We start from the raw sequence: 21,428 nt of genomic DNA, 5'->3' as shown, positions 1-21,428 counted from the left end.
CCACTCTCAATGCCGCCAAGCCTTTCTTCGGAATTGTGAACAGGTGGCTTTGGAACTTCAGTGATCGATCCCGTTTGATTGCTTCTTCTTGAGTAACCCTGTGGTGTACTCTTCCAGGATGGGAGTGGATTTCTGGGAGAAGGTCACTGGTGGAGGAGGAGGACCTTGTGGCCATTTTCACCTCAAACCTTTAGAGATTATGCTATGAGCCCACAGACCGAAGGTCCAATGGTCTCGAAAGTGGTAAAGTCTACCCCCTACCGGGACCACCGCGTTGTGAGGGGGTGAATCTAGGTACTTTCCTTCTCCGAGCCCCCTTTTTTCTAGGTCCGTCTCGATGGCGAGACTGTCTTCTACTCCTGTAGCTTCCTCTCTGGTGTCCACGAGAGGAGCCTGAGGGTTCGGATCTAGGGCTGTATGCAGGTAAAACATCCCAACGGGGTTGGGCTGTGTACCTGGGGAATCAGTGAGGTAGACCACCTGATGAGGGGGATTTGGATGCATAGACGTCGAATCGGAGGGAGGCTGTGATGACGAGTGGGTAACCGACTATCGATTCCTGTCTGATAGAGGCCTCAGACAGAACGTATTTCCCACAACTAACCCGATCAGACCATCAAACGTGTAGGTCGAATTGGAAGGGCAGATCTTGGAATTATCGTAACCCCCAGACTGACAACATCCTGGTCCAGACAGATCGGGCCTGCCCTTTAGGAAATAATACTGTTACCTTCGGTACCTTGTCTAACCTAACTAAGGCAATCTCTTTCAATCGAATGAATCCGTTGAACTGGAATTCTAGTACCTGGGAGTAAATTCTAGGTCCCCCAGAGGGAGGATTTATGGTACCATCTATATATGGAACATGTAAGGCAAATCTCTATGCGTTGTTTTTATCGAAGGAGGTTACTTCGATATGCCTGGGGCTGTAGGGGGAAACTTCTGAGTTCCTGAACGGATCTGACTCACTACCATACTTTTGAGCTCCGTCATAGCCCCTTGGTTTTCCCTAGAATGTGTTGCTTTTAGCAGTCACGGTTTATGCAGGGTAACATGAACATCAGGATCCATTAAGGGTCCTAGGTCGGTGACGTAGGTAATTGCAAAGCTGAAGGCTCAAAATTCATCCCCACCTACCTGCCCGTCCATGGGGTCGTCGTCCAACCTTAGAGAGGACACTCTGAGGAGATAGGGACCTCTAGATGGAGCATTTCTTCCCAACCTTGATAACCAAGGGCAGAGAGCCTCTCTTGCAGGCCAGAGAGATTCATCATCATCCTGACGGGAACCATGTAGGCGAACCTTCTGTAAAAGAAAGGGGACATAAGTCTGGATGTTCCTTGAACTTTGGTTAATGATCCTATTCACAGGCTGGGATCAGCTGTATAACTCATAAAAATCAATTTTAAAGAAAAATCATTTAATGTACTATCTTTTGGGGTATAGTTCGACACTTGTATTCATGAAATGTGACACTGTTGGCGCATCCGCCACAGGTTGGCCACCCCTGACTCAACGTTCAGAACCGGGTCTAACATTATTTACTGGCTATTAGTATTCTATTGATTCATCTGTTCACTGACCAGAGTTTCAAGGAACAGTAGATAGCCTCTCATGGCATGGTTAGTCTCGACCCGGCCCTTCATTAGAAGGGGCCAACGTTTGGTTCCCAGTACTGAGTGGAAACTTATTTCTATTTGAACACTATGTTGTATGGATATTTATTCATATTTAGGCATAGTTAGAATTGAATATGTATAAATATAGGCATAATCAATTTATTTCTATTTGAACACGATGTTGTATGAATATTTATTCATATTTAGGTATAGTTAGAATTGAATATGCACAAATATAGGCACAATCAATTTATTTCTATTTGAACACTATGTTGTATGGATATTTATTCATATTTAGGCATAGTTAGAATTGAAAATGCATAAATATAGGCATAATCAATTTATTTCTATTTGAACACGATGTTGTATGGATATTTATCCATATTTATACATAGTTAGAATTAAATATATGCGTAAATATAGGCATAGTTATGTTCATATATTTTTATTTGGACTTTCAAGAATAACTAATGAATATTACCAACGCAAATTCAAAGTGTCATTAAAGTAAGTACAGTTTACTTTGTATTCATGTTAAATCCTTTCCTTTACAGCAAAACAAGAGATTGGCCCCCCGTGGTCTGAGTGAGCTCTGTCTGTACCGGAGCTCCGGTAACAATCCCCGGTACAAAGGTCCGTCATAGTGACAACGTGAACACCAGAGGAAAACTAATATTAACCTCAATGCTGATCGCCTGTACGATATCCGGTTAAGCCGGAGATTCGATGAAAAGGATCGTAATAACGATATTGTGATTATTTATGAAAAAGGGGTTCATACCCTGATTCTGATCGTCTGATTGATCTCTGTTTGTAACGGAGAACTAGTGACAAAGGTCCGTCATCGTGAAAACGTGATCCTCAGCGGTACTATAACATTCTGAATGTTTGTGTTATCTCCAGTGAAGCCGGAGATTCGATGAAAAAGGGACCGTAATAATGAAACTGTGAAGTCTTCATCGGTATCACATTGTTAACTCCGGTTCTGGCCGTCTGCTTGATCTCTGTTTGTACCGGAGATCCGGTAGCAAAGGCCCGTCACCGTGATATCGTGACCGTTCCCGGTACGATAACATTAACCTCAATGAATGATTGTGTTATCTCCCGTGAAGCCGGCCGTAACGGTGTAATTATGATCAAACATGACAAAGGTTCGTGTGTAAAAGGCTTCAGCCGGAGTCCGAGTGCCGGATTTCACCGTTGCACTCCAAAAATCTGCTCCTGAACGTTAACTAGTTCTCACCCAATGAGTATCCATATAGCGGAGCATAACTCAAGGCGGAGCTAAGCATAACTCCGGAGCTAAGGGTGTCGGTATAAAACGACCCCAATTAATGACTCATACACTAACGTACCTATTAATAGTGTTAGCTATATTAACAGTAACCACATCAATAAAAACGTTTATAATATTAAACGTACTATCATCAACTCTGATACTAAGAGGAGGCTTGAATAACTCGTGATCGTATAAAAACGGAGAACGGGAAATTCACCTCTCTTACTCGAGCTAACAAAGAAAACGAGAGAAGGGATAACTCATATCTGTAGAACAGGGAACGAGCAGTCTCTGTTTTCGCTCTCAAGGTTACATAATAAAAAACTAACATCACACAATAAAACAAGAACATTAATAAAATTGATTGCTTTTCTTAGTAATAACCAAGAACGAAGAATAACGTAAAAAAAAAAAAAAAAAAAAACAAGGATATAGTCTAAATCGAAGCCTCTGAGGCGAGAACAAACTACAGACTAAATCGCTAAACTTTAATTCGCTATTCTTTAAATCGCTATTCTTCGTAGGTCCAAATTGGACTTGCAAGCAAATAAATACCATAGTAAAAATGAATGATAACACTAAAAGGCCATAAAACGTAAGTGATATAACCAAGATGACAGAGTACCAGATGGGCAAAATTAACTAGAATATTTACCGAAGCGAACATAACCCAAAATGGCTGCCGATACCTCGGCAAGACAATCGCTTCCAAAACTAAAAACCATCATATTGGAAACAGAACAAATGCCCGGTACTGTCAAAAGCTGCCAAAACAAACTATGGTACTTAACATTGGTAAGGGTGAAGTATCAACGTCAGTCATGTTGAATTAACGACAATCACTTCGAAAAACACTGGGCAAAACACTTATCAACTTTGCTGGCAAGTCCAAAACAGAAGGATGTCCTAGTGAGCGCGAGTGGTGGGTGTCGGTAGGGTAACCCAACTGTATTCTCTAGGGCCTGTCACGGCCCTCCCCCTTTGATGAAGGGATTATCTAAATGGAAGACAGCCTGTGAATAGTGTTTTACAAACGCCCTTGTTAGATATACGACACCAACAAGGTGCTCGCGCGAGGGTTGTAACCTCTGCATTCCATGCTTTTAATTTTCTCTGGTATATTTGGAAGATTTATATCAGAAAAAGTACAAAGAAGGACTTTTCGCCGGCCGTCACAGGTTCGACCCAGAAAATGAATTTTTAAAGTTTATATCGCATATTATTTAAGGAACTCCACTACTGCAGAAAGGGAGCAGGGTCACCTGTAGTAATGTCCACTGATAAGGTTTAAAGGTATTGTACTTACTTTTGAATACTGGATCATACTGGTCTTCCATGAAGCAACTTGGTTGCAAAATTGGGAAATCATGTTGTGGTAAATCCATTCCTGCAAGCATGAAAAAATATTAATGGCCACAAAACTCCTATGGCATTCAAATTTACATATAAATATTGATAGGAAATGATTATAGTAATATGCTATTTCAATCAAATTTATAATACTGCATTTCATAAAAGGAAAAGCATACTTTTATATTCAAACTGGTTTTACTAACCAATAAGGTTTTCGGTCGTCTCACAGATGAAGCGGTACATAGAGGCGGAACAGGACTTGGTTTCCAAAAGGCCCTTTGTATTCAACAACATACAATTGCCTCCTGCTGCTGGATAGTTAGCTTCCCAAAGTCCACCTAATTCAGTACTGAAGGGAAACTCTATGTTAGATATCACTTACACAGGGCTAATAAACTTTTAGTTCATGGTGTACAAAAATTTACGTGCAACACAGGAGAAAACTATGCAGTTGGACTATGAATAAAAATTAATAAGAGTTGGACAACAAGATGAAACAAAGGGGTGCAGATGCAGTGCCCTGTGTAAGATGTACTGTGGGCACTAGCCCATATAGAAAAAAACTGTTGATATGATCCCTGGAGCAATATCATGAATGGACTTGCAAATATTTTATAATTGTAATTTAAGCATTTTACTACCAAATGTTTTGTCTTCTCATAAATAAACATATTATGAGTACAGTATAGATTAGTGAAAAGGTTTCATGATTTATACTGAATGTTGTATCATTCCTTGGTATTTCTATAAAGAATATGCTGATGATCAGCCAAGGAAGCTATTTTACATTAACAATTTTATACACATTATGAAAATAATGCACGTGAGTTTTAATAAGGAAACTATATCTGAATAAATGTTTAGAAAACTGTTGGCCCAGCTTTCCTCTTTTTATTCAAATTACTGATATCAAAACCAGCTTTTTCCAGCCACGAACCTTGGCTACTGCAAGAGCTATCTTATAGAAACTAATCAATACGAAACTAAATACAAAAAACAACCTTTACTTTGATGGCAAATTTAAATCTCTGCTATACTTGTCTATTAGAGTTCCCATCACAAAAACATATACTACTGGGGCAAGACTTAACCATGCATTAGTGCAGTACCTCAACCAGTATATGATGAAATTTGACTCACCTATTTGAGAGGTATGTTTCTTTATTTGAGAAAGTCCACATTTCGATGGTAGCATTGAAAACTCCTCCAATCCAATAAGGCACAGCAGTAGAATTGATTGGCTGGTACCCTTTTAGAGTTAGTCCACTGACCTTATAATGGAATTTAGAAAAATTAATCTTTACTTATTCATTATTTTATATGCAATTTAATCCACAAGATATACATTTAGACAGATTACCCGAAAGGTCTAATTCTCTAACAATAAACACCTTGAACAACCCTGACAAGAAGACATATGGAAGCCACAAGAAGTCATCTCCTTAAATTGTATAAATAATAATACATTTCAATAGAATTTCTTAATAAAATCAAATACCAATCTAGAGCACAGGCAGTGCACTGAAGCTCCTAAAATAACATATGAACTGGAATACAAAGGGATATGATCAACCCTACATTGTTGGCATACAGCTATATACGATCCCAATATTACACTGGAGGGGTAGGGCAATTACAAGGACAGAAAGTGGGAAATTTCTAGTTTAAGAATAAACGTTAACTTTAAATAAAACTGCTTTGAAAAACAGAGACAATATGAAAGGCAGGGAAGGTTCATAGAAATAAATCTATATCTATTAGGTACTTTATTACCTATATAAATGTAAAGTTTTTCAAGATGAGTTTGACTATGGCGAAATTCAAAATTTTAATGCCAATTACAATACTGTACTCTACAAGCTCACACAAAATCATATGTCATCAAAAGAAAAAAACTACAAATATACATACCAGCACAGATTGGTTGTATGTCCAGGAAAGCAAAGAGGAATAATAGCCACAAACTAACTCTGAGCCGGCGTAATAACGAGTTGCGGTTGAATATCTGTAGCAGTTCTTTCCTCTCTTCAAGAATCCCATGGGGCAGTAACCTATAGGAAATTCAAAATGTCATGAATATATGATGTTTTATATAGATGAGAGAGAGAGAGAGAGAGAGAGAGAGAGAGAGAGAGAGAGAGAGAGACTTTGTTTTATGTTGTTTTAGAGATTTACCCCCCCATTTGCACATTGGCACTGAATGGTCTCCCGGTCCTTCTGATACTAATCTTAAAAAATTTCAGTCTTTTTTCAACGTAACCATTGTTATCGAAGTAGCATGATGCAATGTTAACCACCGACCCCCCATCTGCTGGCTTTCCTTCTTTGCCATCCCTCATTATTATGAGAGAGAGAGAGAGAGAGAGAGAGAGAGAGAGAGAGAGAGAGAGAGAGAGAGAGAGAGAGAGAGAGAGAGAGAGAGAGAGAGAGAGAGAGCGTATATATTGCAAAAAACAGCTTATTTTCCATCAAGATCTTTGGGTAACCTAAAATGGATACTTATCTTTATGGTAGACAGGAATAAGTGGATATACTGTATAATGCTGTATTCTAAAACCTAACTGACCCCACTACAAAAACCCATTACTTTCACACAGTGACTGGGTAGGAAGGGAACTTTACTGCTGACATTCAAAATAATTAAAATGGGACCTCTTGGGATCAAGGAAAACTTCTGGATTGAAAAAAAAAATAAAACATTAAAACCTCACTGGAAAAAAAAGGGGTTGCCTTTAAGTAAATAAATATACCCGTACAGTGAATACACATAAATGTCTCAGAACTATGTAGTTCTTATGGTGACCTTTACAAAGCCAACCCGACAATATTGTACTCTGGTTATCTCGATTTAGTCTGCTATATCCAAAATTCATTGTAATGGTGTTCCTTATTGCGAGGTTCTACTGTATTATTTCTTGACTAAAATCTTGCATAAGTGAACTAAAATCTCAAGGTACATGCTTACACAACTTAATTGTCACTCAGGTTCATCTAAAAAGTAAAGGGTTAATGGTGCTCAAATCTTATGACCCCAAAAACAACACATGAAAAGCCTGATGCTCTGAAAATTTTTCTTCAAGTCTTCAAATGAAGTTGCCTAAGTCCTCCTATCTCTAAAATCCTAAAATATCTATGACATGATATAAAGGGATTTTGACGAGGGAAAAATCTATTTCTGGGCTCGACCTGTGTCGCTCCGTGAAATGCTCCATATAGCACCATTTCTAGGGTATAAATACTGCTAAATATACCAGAGAAAAAGTTGCATGGAATGCCTGGAATAAACCCAGCTCGCTCACTCTAATAGAGTGTCGGAATAGTAACTGGGGTGTGTTAGAACCACTACCAGAGGTCCCTTACCAATTAGGCCTCTCCTTCCTCAATATCCCCCGATACCACGAGGTGCCGTTCTACATCCAACTACTGCCGCTACTACGACTACCCCCCCCCCCCCCCTACCACTACCTGCGCTTCTTCCATCATTCCTTTCTAGCACCAGTGGTAGCCAGACGTGTTTGTTTTCATAGCTTTTGTGTTTTGTGTTTACAAGATGTCAGACGTTTTGGAGATTTGTACCAATTAGAGTTGTGATAATGCATTAATCAAGAGGCAAATATAAGCAAGTTCAAAAGACCAAAGGAACAAACACCAAAATTATTTTGCAAGTGATGTAGTAAGAATGAAGAAAAAGCCAAATAAAATGCATGAAGCACAAATTCATTACAAATAAATTGCTACTCCTACACAATTGGTGGATTGTCCCAAGATACAACATCCAACTTGGTGTTATTGATTTAAAAGATGTCTGAAAATTTAGGACTTATTTGGGATTGTTTTCCTCTAAAGCTGAATTAAGATATCCTTCCCATATTAACTATAATCTGCATTAAAAGATGCTTCAATTCTGGTTGCATTAAAACATGATTCAAATATTCTATAAACAAAATGGTATCAGAAATAACACTACAATATCGCTAACCCAAGATAAACAATAATTTTGTTCAGCATAGTGTACCTGTTTTTGCCATACAAAGAGCATACACGGAAGCATAATTATCACAAGTGGTTCCGTACAGATTTGCAGCGTAAAGATAGACGCAGTTACTGGTTGTACTCGACAAAGTGACACTTCTCATCATTGTTCCATCAGAAAACTGGTACATACCTTCCTGGAAAAAAAGATTGCAATTAACCGTCCAGAAATTATTCGTATAATCAAAGTATTTACTGAAACACAAGTTTGTAAACCTTTTTATTCCTATGATATGCAAAGTGTATCTGAATATTTTGGATTGGGTGATAGGATTCATTAGTACATAAACAACTTTGGAAGAAAATAATTGCGAGATTTATTTACGTACAGTACACAAATACCGCTGCTACACTGCCATCCACATGCCACATAACAAATTTGATTGCACAATACTGGATACTCTTAACATATTATTTGTTTCTCTGTTTCCTGCGTCAGAATCTCAAGGTTGGGCTAGAGTAATTTTGCCATTCAACGTTACTTGGGTATGTCTTCCGTTGGTCCCCCACCGACACAATGTATTAAATGCAAGGCAAATAAGTTATATTTGAACACAATTGATTCTCACTCCAACTGTCCTTTAACTATTTATTGTGCTCAAAAAGTAAACCCTGATGAGGATAAGATGAAGGCATATCTTGAATTAGCTAAGAATACGTCAAAAGAAAGGAGTGCTAAGCGCAAGAAAAAGTGTTTTGAGTGGGTCTAGAGAGTCCGATCAAAGTGTTTTCATGGCGTTATTTCCGAGGATTTGTGAAGTCTATGGTGGGTTCTTATCCAGTGAACAGAGCCTGACAGGCTCCTTCCGAGTTTGGGAATCAGCCATATGAATCTCTAGTGAGCTTGACTGAAATAAAAGGAATGTCAATAATAATAATATAACTATTATCGTTATTATTGCTAAGTTACAACCCTAGTTGGAAAAGCAGGATGCTATAAGCCCAAGGGTTCCAACAGGGGAAAAAATAGCCCAGTGAGGAAAGGAAATAAGGAAATAAATAAACTATACGAGAAGTAATGAACAATTAAAATAAAATATTTTATGAACAATAACACCAAAAAGGGATTTTGACGAAGGAAAAATCTATTTCTGGGCTCGACGTGTGTCGCTCCGTGAAATGTTCCTTATAGCACCATTTCTAAGGCATAAATATTGCTAAATATACCACAGAAAAAAGGAATGCATGGAATGCCAGGAATTAACCCAGCTCGCTCACTCTGAGTGTCGGTATAGTTACTGGGGCGTGATAGAACCCCGACCATGGGTCCCTTACCAGTTAGACCTCTCCTTCATCAACATCCCTTGAAACTACGAGGTGCTGACCTACACCCGTCTGATGCCTTCTACTACGACTATCCTCCCCTCACTCCTACACCCCTTCACCCCTACACCTCCCCACCCCCCTACCTTCATTCCTCCTTAGCACTAACGAAGGTTCAGGCGTGTTTTGCATTGCTCTGTGTTGTTTTGTGTTTTTGAAGATGTCCAACGTTTTGGAGATCCCTGCTCCCAAGTTGAGTATTATAACTTATATGTAAACTATAAAACTTAAAAAAAACTAGGGGATGAGAAATAAGCTAGGATAGTGTGCCCAAGTGTACCCTCAAGCAAGAGAACGCTACCCTAAGACAGTGGAAGACCATGGTATAGAGGTTATGGCACTACCCAAGAATAGAAAACAATGGTTTGATTTTTGAGTGTCCTTCTCCTAGAAGAGCTGCTTACCATAGCTAAAGAGTCTCTTCTAATTAACCTCACCGTCAAGGTGCTGTTGAATTTGTTTTGACTTTGTAAACCCACACTACTTCCTACTTGCAATACAATGGCATGTATTAGACTATAGTATACTAGAGGTGGTGAAGCAATTGGAGAGAAAATTGGAATTTCAATTTTCAATGTTAGACGTTAATGCAAGCATGATTTCATGAGGAATCTAAATGTACATCTGGTGAATATTGAAATAAACTTTATCATCAAAATTCCATTATCTGTACGGTGAGGCTACAACTACATCAGCATGAGCAATCTATAATACTGTACAGGAAATGTTATGCACTATAATGTGAATGCAAGAAAAACTATCTTACATCATAAACAGAAATACAGTATGAATTGGGTAAAGAAAAATAAATGGCAAAACTATCTAAATCCCCTCACTGCCTTTGAACCCTTCCTCCCTTAAATTAACCACCAAAACATTCCTTATCTGCTGTGGCCAAAAAGTTAGCACAGGGAAAAGTCAAACAGCTAATTGGATTAAAGTGGTTGTTGATACTACAACACCTCTGGTTTTCTAAATACAAAAACCTAAACCAAATTTGTGAAGCAAAACTGAAAGTGGATCAGATTACTTATTCATAAGAATATTTTATGCATTTATATAAGGTAAGCATTTCTTGAAGCCAGGACCCAATTGCCAACAAAGATGAAATTACACTTAATTTCAAAATAGATTATCTTTCCCTCTTGGAGAGGTCTTTATGTGATGGTAAAACACTATTCACGGAGGAAATAAGGGTACTGTGAGTCCTTACACAAATTAAACTAAATACTTGACATGATGGGAGGTTATGACTAGAGGTGCAAAGAAAAAGGTTATTACTAGGCGGCAAACAGAGCAGACAACAAACAATGACTAAGTCTATCACTAGAGTGGTCTCCAGAGCCTGCAAACATGGCATACCAGATGAAACTGGAGGACCTCTACTTTATTTCTTCTTTTGTGAAGTGTGAGTATACATATTATAAAGTAATGGATTTGTTATGAAACTTAACAAAATAAAATCTCGCAACTTACGTATGTTCCATCCTTCAAATCAACCCAGAGATTGATGTGTCCTGGAGCATCATTACGATTGTACTGTAAACTATTCACAAGACCTTTTGTGTAATCCTCACGAATGGTGGCAATTTCTCCTCCCCACATTTTGCAGAAAGAGTTTGACGATGGATAGTCTAATGTGGAGGGAGCTATCATATAGCACTCTGATGACCAATCAAAAGACAGGTATCCAGCTGGACAGTGAGGCTCTACAAAGAAAGTGTGATTACAATAACACATAACTAATGCTTGTTCAATAATGTCCAATAATTCATAAGCTAACTTACATAGATAGTAGTAAAGTAAAATAAAAAACAATTCTCATAAATATAAGCCATTGTTTTACTACAGCCTCATATTTCAGTACTTTGAGGGATAGACCAGGTAAAAATTAACATGATAACACTAAACTTCATAGAATGATAAGGAATGCTGTAAACTATACGACTGATCATTGGTGAATTTCACACCATGCTATAGTGCGTAAGCTATTGATTTTACAGCATTCCAAGGGAATGCACGTAGTTGACACTGCCCTCATGTTGTTGAGGATTAGTAACTACTTTGGGGTATTTCCTCTCTCCCAAGGATTTCTCAACTCATCGCTAGGCACTCTGCGGTGCATTTCACTATACCACAAAACCATTGCCACTTCTTGGTGTAACATGGAAGAGGTTGTGTTCCTTACTATCATCATGGTATCAGTGGACAATAGAAAGATTAACTACGGAAAGAGGCTTATTTGCAATCTATGGAGCACTCCTGAAAACACAACTTCAAGAAAACATTCTTTTTATGCCAAGTCTTAAATAAACTGGGATCCAAGAGAACATTGAACTTAATTCTATTCTGAAAATTTTATACTTTTGTTTAATCAGGTAAGGAAAATATGAACGTAACTTATCAACATAACTTTTCCTTTTTTCCTTTAAAAGGTTTTTGTTGCCAATAATTCAAATTACATTTAGGAGATACTGAAAGGTATTAAAAAATTAGCTTAACATGGAAAAAAATGTTTTGATATAATTGCAATATAATAGTTAATTATGAAAAAAACTAAGGTTCCGAACAACTTACTTGATTTGTAAATGCATATGTAGTAATGAAGATCATTGCAGTCAACATTACTGAGCTTCTTTGTTGTTGCATTGTACAGGCCACAAGTTTTGTTTAATTGCATCAGAGGGAAATTATCACTCCACATATCAGCAGGAATCTGGGCCCCATCTGATGTAAATCTCCATGCATTATCCTAATTACAGAAATATAAATGACACAATCAGAACTAGACAAAAAATAATTTCCAGTTTTTGAACCTGCATTATGATCTTAAACTATATTGAAAATATAATAAAATATACAAGGAAATATCTTTCTGTGAAATGAAATCATACATGCATAAGTCAGTTTGTGGGGTGTAGAAATTCTTGGAGAGAGTAAAAGCTGATATAAAGATCACTCGGAATGAGACAAATCTTACAGTCGTTATCAACCCTTTGAGCACCATCGGGGCGTACCTTACACCCAGTTATTACCGGCTATATTCTCTTTTATCATCTAAGCATATGGAAATTTTACATAAATCTGTTAAATTATATATCAATCAAAAGGAAATTTATTCATCTATATGCCAAAAGTCACATGTTTCATAATTTGTGTGCCAGGCTCAATTTAAAATGTCCCCAAAAGGGGCTGGGGTTAGAGAGGCAAATATTTTGGGGAAGACTTGATGCTCAAAGTAAGTCATATTACATATTGATCTGAGGCACACTTTTTCAGCACTTCCCCCTTGAAGAAGTACAGTCAGTCTTCTGTCACCACGGGTGTGTGTGTGTGTGTGTGTGTTACATAACATACACACCCAGAAAAAAAAGTACTATTGGTGCCCATGGTTCAATGAACTCTATCTCCCATAACCAACTAATTCCAAATCTTTCCCATTTAACTATTCACTTTCTATTAAGTTGAATATTATAGAAAATTTAGTTATGATTAATTTCTACTTTAATATGATTTCCCTCTACCCTCTCTTTACATTAAATTTTAATCTATTAACCTTTTAATTTATCTTTCTTTCTTTCATAATTTTCATCTAATTATTTACAGTTTATTATTTCCCTTTAGTAATATTACATTTCTTCCTGCATGATAAATCATAAGCATTTAGGTAAAATATCTTCATATAAAGGTTGTCGTGGCCTGATTGGTAACGTCTCTGTCTGGTGTTTGCCAGTCAGGGGTTTGAGTCACGCTCAGACTCGTTAGTGCCATTAGTGTCTGCAACCTTACCATCCTTGTGAGCTAAGGTTGGGGGATTTGGGGGAGCCTGGTCCTAGCTTGGGTGGAGAGGAAGCTTGGGCGCTGATCATATAATATATGGTCAGTCTCTAGGGCATTGTCCTGCTTGCTATGGCAATGTCACTGTCCCTTGCCTCTGCCATTCATGAGGGACCTTTAGTAAAGAAGCTGTTTGTGTTCTTGAGTTGTTTGTCAATCGAATTTTGTTAAATTTTGGCCGAGGGTAGGCCTAACCTGACTCCCACGCCTAAGATTTCAAGCTACACAAGTCAGCAAATAGTCCCGTTTCATATAAAATAAATATCAGCCACCCGTTGAGATACTACCTCTAGAGAGTTATGGGGTCCTTTGGGTGGCCAGACAGTATTACATTACTCTAGTTATGGTTCATTTTCTCTTTGCCTTCACATACACTGAATAGTCTGGCCTATTCTTTACAGATTCTCCTCTGTCCTCATACACCTGACTACACTGAGATTACCAAATAAGTCTTCTTTTCCCATTGGGTTAACTACGGCACTGTAATTGTTCAGTGACCACTTTCCTCTGGGTAAGGGTAGAAGAGACTCTTTACCTATGGTAAGCAGCTCTTCTAGGAGAAGGATACTCCAAAATTAAACCATTGTTCTCTAGTCTTGGATAGTGCCACAGCTTCTGTACCATGGTCTTCCACTGTCTTGGGTTAGAGTTCTCTTGCTTGAGGGTCCACTCGGGCACACTAATCTATCAAATTTCTCTTCCTATTGTTTTGTTAAAGTTTTTATATTATATATATTTATTTTCATATTGTTACTGTACTTTAAATATTTCAGTTTTCTTTGTTTCCTTTCCATACTGAGCTACTTTCCCTGTTGGAGCCCCTGGGCTTATAGCATCCTGCTTTTCCAACGACGGTTGTAGCTTAGCAAGTAATAATAATAATAAAAATGTCGTTTTGCTTAGTGCATTGAAAGATAAAATATAGTTTTATTCCAGTATTTCCTTATGTTTTCTTTTTTGTTTTTAGTTGGATTTGCATTTGTATCTCAGAATGTTTGTAAATTGAAGACCTGATCTGCGTTGTGGAGGGAGGGATACAGAGCAAAGACTGGGTGCAAAGAAGAGCGGGCGATTTGAAAACGTCAGGCTAAACGTAGCAGTCTTAACCGTGAGAAATCAAAGCTTTATCTAAAAGATTATGCAGATCTCTGTACAACAGAATATTGAAACCGCTATATCGAAACCCGCGATAATGAAGGCCTGACTGGATTCCATTTATCAAAAAGGTATACTACTTAATTTTTCATTTAAAAATTGCTTTATTATGGGCCCTTCAGTAATTTTTCTTTACATTAGATATAATTTACGTATACTGTACTTTACGAAAAATGTTATTTTTATTAATAAAATAGATTTTTGAATATACTTACCCGGTGATCATATAAGCTGCAACTCTGTTGCTCGACAGAAAAACCTACGGTCAAAATACGCCAGCGATCGCTATGCAGGTGGGGGTGTACATCAACAGCGCCATCTGTCAGTAGGTACTTAGTACTCCAAGTAAACAAAGAACCAATTTTCTCCTCGGTCCACTGGGTCTCTATTGGGGAGGAAGGGAGGGTCCTTTAATATATGATCACCGGGTAAGTATATTCAAAAATTTATTTTATTAATAAAAATAACATTTTTCAATATTAAACTTAGCCGGTGATCATATAAGCTGATTCACACCCAGGGGGGTGGGTAGAGACCAGCATTACATGTTTACATTATTATGAGCTAAGTATTTTGTATTTCATTTTAGCAGTTATTCAAAATAACAAACATAAAATAAATAAGTACCTGGTAAGGAAGTCGACTTGAACAATTTACTCTGCCTTTTTAAGTACGTCTTCCTTACGGAGCCTCGCGATCCTCTTAGGATGCTGAGCGACCCCTAGGATCTGAAGTATCAAGGGTTGCAACCCATACAACAGGACCTCATCAAAACCTCTAATCTAGGCGCTTCTCAAGAAATGACTTTGACCACCCGCCAAATCAAGTAGGATGCGAAAGGCTTCTTAGCCTTCCGGACAACCCAGAAACAATAATAAAACATTTCAAGAGAAAGATTAAAAAGGTTATGGAATTAGGGAATTGTAGTGGTTGAGCGATCACCCACTACTGCACTCGTTGCTACGAATGGTCCCAGAGTGTAGCAGTTCTCGTAAAGAGACTGGACATTCTTAAGATAAAAAGACGCGAACACTGATTTGCTTTTCCAATAGGTTGCGTCGATTATACTTTGCAGAGATCTATTTTGTTTAAAGGCCACGGAAGTTGCGACAGCTCTAACTTCGTGTGTCCTTACCTTCAGCAAAGCTTGGTCTTCCTCATTCAGATGGGAATGAGCTTCTCGTATTAACAGTCTGATGAAATAGGATAAAGCATTCTTTGACATAGGCAAAGATGGATTCTTAACTGAACACCATCAAGCTTCAGACGGGCCTCGTAAAGGTTTTTAAATAGAACTTAAGAGCTCTTACAGGACATAAGACTCTTTCTAGTCATTTCCAACCATACGATAAGTTTGGAATATCGAACGATATTGGTCAAGGCCGAGAAGGCAGCTCGTGTTTGGCTAGAAAACCAAGTTGTAGAACATATAGCCGTTTCGGATGAGAATCCGATGTTCTTGCTGAAGGCATGAATCTCACTGACTCTTTTAGCTGTGGCTAAGCATACCAGGAAAAGAGTCTTTAATGTGAGATCTTTCAGGGAGGCTGATTGTAGCGGTTCGAACCTGTCTGACATAAGGAATCTTAGTACCACGTCTAAATTCCAACCAGGTGTAACCAAACGACGCTCCTTCGTGGTCTCAAAAGACTTAAGGAGGTCCTGTAGATCTTTATTGTTGGAAAGATCTAAGCCTCTGTGACGGAAGACTGATGCCAACATGCTTCTGTAACCCTTGATAGTGGGAGCTGAAAGAGATCGTTCTTTCCTCAGATATAAGAGAAAGTCAGCTATTTGAGTTACAGAGGTACTGGTCGAGGATACGGATACTGACTTGCACCAGTTTCGGAAGATTTCCCACTTCGATTGGTAGACTCTAAGGGTGGATGTTCTCCTTGCTCTAGCAATCGCTCTGGCTGCCTCCTTCGAAAAGCCTCTAGCTCTCGAGAGTCTTTCGATAGTCTGAAGGCAGTCGGACGAAGAGCGTGGGAGGCCTTGGTGTACCTTCTTTACACGTGGCTGACGTAGAAGGTCCACCCTTAGGGGAAGTGTTCTGGGAACGTCTACTAGCCATCGAAGTACCTCGGTGAACCATTCTCTCGCGGGCCAGAGGGAAGCAACTAGCGTCAACCTTGTCCCTTCGTGAGAGGCGAACTTCTGCAGTACCTTGTTGACAATCTTGAACGGAGGGAATGCATATGGATCTAGATGTGACCAATCTAGTAGAAAGGCATCTATATGAACTGCTGCTGGGTCCGGGATTGGTGAGCAAAATATTGGGAGCCTCTTGGTCATCGAGGTTGCGAAGAGATCTATGGTTGGCTGGCCCCAGGTGGCCCAAAGTCTCTTGCATACATCCTTGTGGAGGGTCCATTCTGTTGGAATTATTTGTCCCTTCCGACTGAGACAATCTGCCATGACATTCAAGTTGCCTTGGATGAACCTCGTTACTAGTGATATGTCTAGACCTTTTGACCAGGTGAGGAGGTCCCTTGCGATCTCGTACAATGTCAGAGAGTAGGTCCCTCCTTGCTTGGAGATGTACGCCAAAGCCGTGGTGTTGTCCGAGTTCACCTCCACCACTTTGCCTTGAAGGAGAGACCTGAAGCTTTTCCAGGTCAGACGTACTGCCAGTAGCTCCTTGCAGTTGAAATGCATTGTCCTTTGACTCGAGTTCCATAATCCCGAGCATTCCCTACCGTCTAATGTCGCACCCCAGCCTACGTCCGATGCGTCCGAGAAGAGAACGTGGTTGGGAGTCTGAACAGTCAGGGGAAGACCCTCTCTAAGGTTGATATAGTCCTTTCACCAAGTCAGACAAGACTTTATCTTTCCGGAAACCGGGATCGAGACCGCTTCTAGCGTCTTGTCCTTTTTCCAGTGAAAAGCTAGATGGTATAGAAGAGAACGGAGGTGTAGTCTTCCTAGTGACACAAATTGATCCACGGATGACAGTGTCCCTACCAGACTCATCCACAGCCTGACTGGGCAGCGTTCCTTCTTCAGCATCTTCTGGATGGATAGCAGGGCTGGGGGCTGATCGTCTTGTTCAGCAACGTCCTCATCAGAGGGTTCCTCATCCGAAACTGATGAGGAAACGGCAACGGAGTGGGCAACGTCTGACTCGCTGAATCCGGTCGCACTGGTGGATGCGTGACGGAGCCGGACGCAATATCATGGCACTGCTGCACAGTCTGTGAACTGTCAACAACCATGGGTGCGCGAGGAAGTACAGCGTCAACCCGAAACTGTCTAGACTGTCTGGGTTGTGCAGTCAACACCCTACCGGGTTGCTGAGGTTGACGCACTGCGTCACAACAAGTCACCTCTGCTGGTTGTTGAACGTCCTGAACGTCAACAACCACCTCCGAGCGTCGCTTAACGTCAACGTGCGACTGGCAACCCACACTGGGTCGCATCGGTGGAGGAACCACCTCAACTGGCAGACGCGAGTAGGTTACCTCAGCGTCAACAGGGCGCACAACCGACCGGTTGGAAGGTTGTTGGCCAGAAGGAGGAACCACCTCAACTGGCAGACGCGAGTAGGTTACCTCAGCGTCAACAGGGCGCACAACCAACCGGTTGGAAGGTTGTTGGCCAGAAGGTTCTTCTCCGCATTTAAGTCCTCTATCAAGGACGCAAGCTTGGACTGCACGTCTTGCAGCAAAGCCCATTTAGGGTCTACGGGAGCAGGTGTGGCAACAGACGGGGTTAGCGACTGAGGCGGAACCATTTACCATCCCTGAAAGCCTTGTTATGTGTGACATAATAGTACAGCAAAACTTCAAAGGCTCGACAAAAGGTGAGAAGTTGACCTGTTAACAACTTGGAGCGTCTCCTGGCTAGGCGCCAGGGCGAGTCTACCAGAATTGAGAAGTCTATCTGGGCAGAGGCATGAACTCCCAAGCCGAGAACTTCTCTCGTGTCCTATCAGACTCTCGCTCTATAAGCCAGTTTAAAAGAAGGGAAAACAAAGGCTGTATCCCTAAAACTCCTCCTGGTGCAAAAACCAGTCGCCTAGCCAACGTAACGCTCTCTAGGAGAGCGAGAGAGCACTAGCTTAAAAACAACGGCTTCGAAGTAGCTAGGCCTAGTGTAAGTTCTGACGTTTAGGCGAACGAGGAGCAGCAGTTACAAGATCCGGACGAAGATCCTTAAAAAATCATCATGATTTAATTAAAGTCCATAGGAGGCTAAGCAGCTTAAGGCTCCTCTCCAATGACAGAGTCCTCAAGGGAATATCAGTAGGAGGGAGAACAGCACTTTCTCATCTACAGGAACCTTGTCCGATAAAAGCTAGGTTATCTCAGTGAGTCTCTCACTGGTGCATTAGTAGCAGACCAGAAGGCAACGTCATGTAACTGCTTGACAGTCTGTGAACTGTCAACAACTGAACTGTCAACCACAACAGGTGCGTGAGGACATAGTGTTCACTCGAGACTGCTTTGACTGTCTATACTGAGCAGTCAAAACAACTCTAGAATGCGGAGGTTGACACACCGCGTCAAAACAAAACAACTTAGACTGTTGTTGTACCTCGCGAACGTCAACGGAAGGTTCCGTGCGTTACTGAACGTCAACATGCGGCTGGCAGGGTACACTGGAACGCATGGGTGGCGGGACTCTCTCAGCTGGAGTGCGGCAGAAGGTTGCCTCAGCGTCCACAGAACGCACAACCGTGTTGATTGTAGGCTAGAGGTTGGTGCAGTGTCAACCTTCTCCGCACGAAAGTCCCGCATCAATGACGTTAACTGAGACTGCATGGTCTGCAGCAAAGACCACTTAGGGTCTACAGGAGCAGGTGCGGCAACAGACGGTGTGACTGCCTGATGCGGTACCGCTTTGCCTCTCTTAGGAGGTGAGCAGTCGTCGAAAGACTGCAGCGAGTCCGAACTGACCCAGTGGCTACAACTGGGCCGTTGGACTTGCGCGGAAGGGACCGACTTGCGCTTAATAAGCTGCGAGACCTTGGTCCATGGTTTCTTACGAGAAACCTCTTCCGCAGACGAGAAATAAATGGGCTCTCTCGTCTTTGTGTGGGTGGGGCGATCTTGGGTAGATACGCCCGAAACCACGGAGGGAAACGTCTGTTCGTTGATCAAGGCCTGACGAACCCATAAGTCGTTCGACATTACTTCTCCCCTGGGCTTGGGAGCTTGCAAGAGGTCCCGGACTAGGTGAACGACAGGCACGAACAGACGAACCCTCGGACGCAACACTGTAACACTTTGCGCATATCACTTTATCACTTCGATTTTCTGTTTTGCACTTATTTCACTGAAATCGAAACTTTTACTGATTTCTACCTGAAACACGAAATTTTACCCTTCATTAAAAGGTAGTAATTGCGAAATCAGTCGTATAATGCAGCTCATTAATACTAGCAAAAAACAGAAAACATATATAAAGATAAAAAATTCAGTGGCTGGGAAAGAGACTAAACACTAGTTCAAATAAACTACGTTTACAATCTCTCACCGCACATAGCCTGGGGACAAGAATAAAACCCTAGAAACGTTTTACCTTCTTCCCCGTACAGTGACTAGGGAGGAGAGTAACACGGGAACAACGTTACCCGCTTGAACGGAACGTTTTCTCTCCTCTCTCTCCCTCCGTCTCTATCTCTCTCTCTCTTTCTCTCTTGATTTCGCACCTAAGAGAAGAGCCCAATTATATATCGTCAAAAAAACATGTTATTTGACTAAAGGAAAAAACTGAAAGGTTTTCCAAATAAAAAGTTCCTTTAATTTAGAATTTAAAACATTTAAGCTAAGAAAGAATGAACGAAACGTCAGAATCGATTTACTCTTACTGCAAAGTGAAACCGTGATACACTCTCTCTCTATCGTAACGATAGAGCGCATGTTGAACATCCTGAACGTCAACAACTGCGTAGTCTAAAAAACTAAACGTTAGTTCATCTTTGAAAACAGTACGAAGACTATCAAAGAAATTCTTTCATAAAACATAAAATTTAAAAAGTTTTAAATTCTTTAAAGGCTAAATACGATATAACGGGCTCAACGTTGATTAACTTCGGTTCCAAGTCAGGACCGCCTACTATCAGGAAAGGTCGCATATAAACAAAACATAAAAATGGAAAGTTAATCGAAGAGGCCTAATAAAGGCGGAGAGATATAAAATATATAGATCTATAACGTGTTAAGCAAAATTACTAAAAACCTAAACACACTTCCGTCTAAGGGAAGGGTCGGCCATTTAAAAGTGAAAGAGAGTCCATACTCTCTTTGTCACCCTAATTAAATCTATCCAAAACGAGTTCAAGTTTTGAGATGAAGATAAAACACCTGCATAGCGAAAGCTCAAAACTAGAATAGTGTACTTCACCAAATAGTTGTGAAAACAAATCCAGTTAGTAACAGCGTATTAGTAGGTCTTGCCGGTAGCCCGACAGAGAGAAAATTGGTTCTTTGTTTACTTGGAGTACTAAGTACCTGCTCGACAGATGGCGCTGTTGATGTACACCCCCACCTGCATAGCGATCGCTGGCGTATTTTGACCGTAGGTTTTTCTGTCGAGCAAAAGAGTTGCAGCTTATATGATCACCGGCTAAGTTTAATATTGAAAAATATACTTTAAGTACAGTACTGTACACTGTACCTTACTTAAGATATAATTTAGATACAGTACACTATACTGTACTTGAGATATACTGTACTGTAGTGTGTTCCAGCTCTCTCTCCCATATAGTCTGCATAGCTACTTTGAGCTCAAAAGTACTTGATATGTGTGGGCAGAAAACAGGCCTATCAGACTAATATCAAGCAAAACAAAATTGGAAGTGAACTAAAAGCATTAAAAAAAAAATA

The 21,428-nt window shown here is 40.2% G+C and overlaps 1 protein-coding gene across 1 annotated transcript in view; it reads right to left on the bottom strand.

Moving 5' to 3' along the window:
* LOC137621795 (uncharacterized) overlaps positions 1 to 21,428 on the bottom strand; it is a 148,604-nt gene that overhangs the window by 60,785 nt on the left and 66,391 nt on the right. The window contains exons 7-13 of the mRNA XM_068352306.1: positions 12,184 to 12,358; positions 11,083 to 11,315; positions 8,267 to 8,420; positions 6,163 to 6,302; positions 5,392 to 5,522; positions 4,455 to 4,600; positions 4,205 to 4,285 (exon numbers count right to left, since the gene is read on the bottom strand). Of these exons, the coding sequence (XP_068208407.1) occupies positions 4,205 to 4,285; positions 4,455 to 4,600; positions 5,392 to 5,522; positions 6,163 to 6,302; positions 8,267 to 8,420; positions 11,083 to 11,315; positions 12,184 to 12,358 (1,060 nt within the window). The remainder of the gene's footprint in view (positions 1 to 4,204; positions 4,286 to 4,454; positions 4,601 to 5,391; positions 5,523 to 6,162; positions 6,303 to 8,266; positions 8,421 to 11,082; positions 11,316 to 12,183; positions 12,359 to 21,428) is intronic.

The sequence above is a fragment of the Palaemon carinicauda genome, chromosome 2 (assembly GCF_036898095.1).
Source record: "Palaemon carinicauda isolate YSFRI2023 chromosome 2, ASM3689809v2, whole genome shotgun sequence".
In the NCBI taxonomy this organism is placed as follows: Eukaryota; Metazoa; Arthropoda; class Malacostraca; order Decapoda; family Palaemonidae; genus Palaemon; species Palaemon carinicauda.
Note: the sequence above shows the minus strand (reverse complement) of the source record. Positions and strands in the feature narration are given on the sequence as shown.